The 4,539-nt window shown below is 48.4% G+C and overlaps 1 protein-coding gene across 1 annotated transcript; it reads left to right on the top strand.

Annotated features, from left to right (window-relative positions):
- The first annotated feature begins 2,768 nt into the window (after positions 1 to 2,768).
- MGAT1 (mannosyl (alpha-1,3-)-glycoprotein beta-1,2-N-acetylglucosaminyltransferase) lies at positions 2,769 to 4,156 on the top strand. Its single transcript, XM_006877257.1, has one exon. It carries the CDS (start codon positions 2,816 to 2,818, stop codon positions 4,154 to 4,156), a length of 1,341 nt encoding a protein of 446 aa, XP_006877319.1. The 5' UTR covers positions 2,769 to 2,815.
- The last annotated feature ends 383 nt before the right edge of the window (positions 4,157 to 4,539 follow it).

Genomic DNA, 4,539 nt, shown 5'->3' with positions numbered 1-4,539 from the left:
GTGTGGCGGTGGTAGTGAGGTTGGCCCAGGATCGGACATTGTTTCGTTCTGCTGTGCATGGGGTCGTTATGAGTCGGTTCCGACTCAATGGCACCTGACAACAACAACAACAATCATCTCTTACTCTGTGTAAACAAGGTATTTGAAATGAACAAATCATTTATTTTGCAGAATTCTATCATGCGATCTCCAGCATCATTTCTGTCAACAAGGCTGTATTTTCTAACTACTGATCCTTCCTCTTTTTTCCCAACCTTTGCCTTCCAATCATCAGTAATCATCAGTGCATCTTGATTGCATGTTTGATCAATTTCAGATTGAAAAACTTGGTAGAATTTTTCTATTTCATCCTCATTAGCTTTAGTGGTTGATGCGTGTATTTGAATAATAGTCATATTAACTTGTCTTCCGTTTAGGCGCTTGGATATATCCTATCACAGACACCATTGTACCTCATGACTGATCTGGATATGTTCTTTTTGACAATGAATGCAATACCATTCCTCTTCAATTTGTCATTCCCAGCATAATAAATGTGGTTTTCAGATTCAAAATGGCCAATACCAGTCCATTTCAGCTCACTAATGCCTAAGATATCGATGTTGATGCATTCCATTTCATTTTTGACAGTTTCCAATTTTCCTAGATTCATACTTTGTACATTGCATGTTCCGATTATTAATGGATGTTTACAGCTGTTCCTCTTCATTTTGAGTTGTGCTCCAGCAGCTAATGAAGGTCCCACGGTCTTTTCTCCCACAGGCTTTACTCCATTCGCGTCATCACGGTCAACTCTATTTTGATGAGGCAGCTCTTCCCCAGTCTCATTTTGAGTGCCTTTCTACTTGAGGGGCTCATTTTCTGGGACTATATCTGACAGTGTTTCAGTGACTAAAGATTTGGAAATAGTGCATCACTCTTCCTAGTGTCTCTTTTTCTGGAAGCTTATCTAAAGCCTGTTCTAAATACCATGGGTGACCCTGCTGGTATTTAAAATACCGGTGGCATAGCTTTCAGAATCACAGCAACTCACAAACCACCACAGTATGACAAACTGACAGATTAGTGGTGGGGGCATGCATTTAGTGCATCCTTAATTTAGTAAGGTATTGACTTTGGCAGTAGAATATGTGGAAAATCATGTGGGAAGCATGTCTGACTTCCCCTGGCTGCACAAGGAGGAAAGAAAATCAAAATCATCTCAAGGTTGATTGCTATGAAGTGGAGGTCAAACATACTTCTACCTACACCTTATTCCCTTGTTCTGAGCCATCACTCCCACAGCACTCTCTGTTTCACATCTGGGTTTGATAATGCATTGCAATGGCTGCACAGAACTCATAATAATACTCACAATTGTGGTATTTATTAGGGAAGTGAACAGGATGCAATTCAGGATCAAAACCATCTCAGAACACAGTAGTTCTCCATCCAGGAAGGTTCTTGTCTGTCATACTGCAGGCACACCTCACTCTTGTTTTGGCCCCTCTGTCTTGTGGCCCTTGGTCTTTGCGAGTGTTACAAAGCTCTTTTTAGCCAGTGTGTGAATGCGCAAAAGGCACATTCTGCAAGCCAGTCTCCTTCCCCTAGGCTCTCAGCTTTCAGTTCATTGGGCCTCTAGCTGGAACCTGCTCTATATCTCCATGCCACCACCTCTACCATCGCCTTTGCTGTCCATATTTTCCAGGCAGGGATCTTATGTTCCACTCATACTCTTCTTGATGGTCCTGGAATCTTCAGTTCCTACTTGTGATATGACTCCTTTTCAACCCAGCTGGATGGCACAACTAGCCATTCCAAGCCTTAGAGTGCTGGATACCTTATTTACATGGTCCCACCCAATCACTAGAGTCCTGGTGTGGCATTGCGGGCTAATGCGCTGTACTGCAAGAGCAACTTGAACCACAAGGTCGATGGTTCAATCTCACCAGCCGCTCCTTCGAAACTCTATATAGGGCCGCTATGAGTCGAAATCAACTCCATGGCACATAACAACAACAACAATAGGTTAGAAGGAGTCCTGGTGTGGCACTCTGGGTTAATGTGCCAGACTGCAAAGCTGCTTGAACTGCAAGGTTGGAGGTTGAAGCTCACACTCGCCACTCCTCGGAAACCCTATCCAGGGTCTCTATGGGTTGGAACTGACTCGACAGCGCTGAGCAGCAGCAGCACCCAATCAGTTGGTAGGAATTAAGACACTGAATAGAAAAGCCACATCAAGTAAATTCAAGGTACAGCAGTGTGATAATTTGATTTTTTTAAATCTGTAATTGTAGGGCAGTTTGATTTGAGGAATGGGGGGCAGATGTTCTCACTTCCCTGACTCCCCACTCCCTTGAGCTCTGAATAGAAGATGAAATCTGTCCCACAGGGAAGGGAGAATAGGAGTTCCTTTGCTCCTTCACCTTACATTACTATTACTCTTTTCTTTCCTCTTAAGCATGTGTTGCTGTCCTGGGTCACATTAATTCATTTTGGAGTGATGGAACTTGTTGCCCCTATTGCATGTCTGTTCACCCATGCAGATTGATCCCCTAGATTAGGGGAAGGGCAACTTTCTTCTGAGAGAGCTGGAGTCTGCGTCCTGGTTTCCCTCCTCTCTCACTTGTTCCCCTGTTCCTGCCCCACACTTTTCTATATCCCCCGAAGGGTATGCCATCACTTGTCTTTGTGTTGACGATTCTTTCTCTCTTCTTCTTAGGTGAATGGCTACTTGCTGAACTCAAATCCATAGAAAGGTGGGCACGTGAGCCAGGTGTACAGAGGGCAGCCCAGAGCCCTAACCTTGCCCCTGCCCTCCCCCGTGGGGGCCAGGATGCTGAAGAAGCAGACTGCAGGGATTGTACTGTGGGGCGCTATCCTCTTTGTGGCCTGGAATGCCCTGCTTCTCCTCTTCTTCTGGACTCGCCCAGCACCTGGCCGACCACCTTCAGACAGTACTCTTGACGATGACCCTGCCAGCCTCACCCGTGAGGTGATCCGCCTGGCCCATGATGCTGAAGTGGAATTGGAACGTCAGCAGGAACTGTTGCAGCAGATCAGGTTGCACCATGCTCAGTGGAGGCAGAGATTGAGAGTGCCCACTGTGGCTCCTCCAGCACAGCATGTACCTGTGACTCCACCGCCAGCAGTCATCCCCATCCTGGTCATTGCCTGTGACCGAAGTACTGTCCGGCGCTGCTTAGACAAGCTGCTGCATTACCGGCCCTCAGCTGAGCATTTTCCCATCATAGTCAGTCAGGACTGTGGGCATGAGGAGACAGCCCAGGTCATTGCCTCCTACGGCAGCGCCGTCACACACATCCGGCAACCTGACCTGAGCAACATTGCTGTGCCACCTGATCACCGTAAATTCCAGGGCTATTACAAGATTGCGCGACATTACCGATGGGCGCTGGGCCAGATCTTCCACAGGTTCAAGTTCACAGCAGCTGTGGTGGTCGAGGATGACTTGGAGGTGGCCCCAGACTTCTTTGAGTACTTCCAGGCCACTTACCCGATGCTGAGGGCTGACCCCTCACTCTGGTGTGTGTCTGCCTGGAATGACAATGGCAAGGAACAGATGGTGGACTCCAGTAAGCCTGAGCTTCTCTACCGTACAGACTTTTTTCCTGGCCTGGGCTGGCTGCTGTTGGCCGAGCTCTGGGCTGAATTGGAGCCCAAGTGGCCTAAGGCCTTCTGGGACGACTGGATGCGCAGGCCTGAGCAACGACAGGGGCGAGCCTGTATACGGCCTGAAATTTCAAGAACGATGACCTTTGGCCGCAAGGGTGTAAGCCATGGGCAGTTTTTTGACCAGCACCTCAAGTTCATCAAGTTGAACCAGCACTTTGTGCACTTCACCCAGCTGGACCTGTCTTATCTGCAGCAGGAGACCTATGATCGGGACTTTCTTGCACGTGTCTATGGTGCTCCCCAGCTACAGGTGGAGAACGTGAGGACCAATGAAAGAAAGGAGCTGGGGGAGGTGCGGGTGCAGTATACAAGCAGGGATAGCTTCAAGGCCTTCGCCAAGGCCCTGGGTGTCATGGATGACCTCAAGTCAGGTGTCCCCAGGGCCGGCTACCGAGGCATTGTCAGCTTCCTATTCCGGGGTCGCCGTGTCCACCTGGCACCCCCACAGACCTGGGGTGGCTATGACCCTAGCTGGAATTAGTCTGCCTGCTTGCTCCTGGGCCTCTTCCCTTGCCATATCATTGATGGAGACTGGATCACAGTATCATCCTGTCTGTATGTCTCCCTCTTGAGTCCGTTTATTTTTATTTTCTTTTTAGAGTGGAATTCAAGTGCAAGATGATAGGGCAAGGGTTGTTCTCCCATTCTCCAGTAGGGTCAGTTCAGGGGAATCTTTCTGGAGTATGTTGGGGGAGGTATTAGGCAAGAAACCACTGTGTGGTAGAGGGAGACCTGGGATTCCGTGTCCAGAGTTTTCTCCTAGGGCATCTGCAGAGATGTTGGTAACTTTAGCGCTCTTGCCCAGGCCTCTCCCCTGATCTGACTCTTCCATGAGTCCTTTCCCTGTACTTTCCCCATCTAACC

This window comes from Chrysochloris asiatica, unplaced genomic scaffold (assembly GCF_000296735.1).
Source record: "Chrysochloris asiatica unplaced genomic scaffold, ChrAsi1.0 scaffold00450, whole genome shotgun sequence".
In the NCBI taxonomy this organism is placed as follows: domain Eukaryota; kingdom Metazoa; phylum Chordata; class Mammalia; order Afrosoricida; family Chrysochloridae; genus Chrysochloris; species Chrysochloris asiatica.
This window is presented reverse-complemented; position numbering and strand designations above follow the sequence as displayed.

Excerpts from the sequence above, each read along its gene's own strand:
- MGAT1 (XM_006877257.1), top strand. The coding sequence starts at position 2,816 with ATGCTGAAGAAGCAGACTGCAGGGATTGTACTGTGGGGCGCTATCCTC.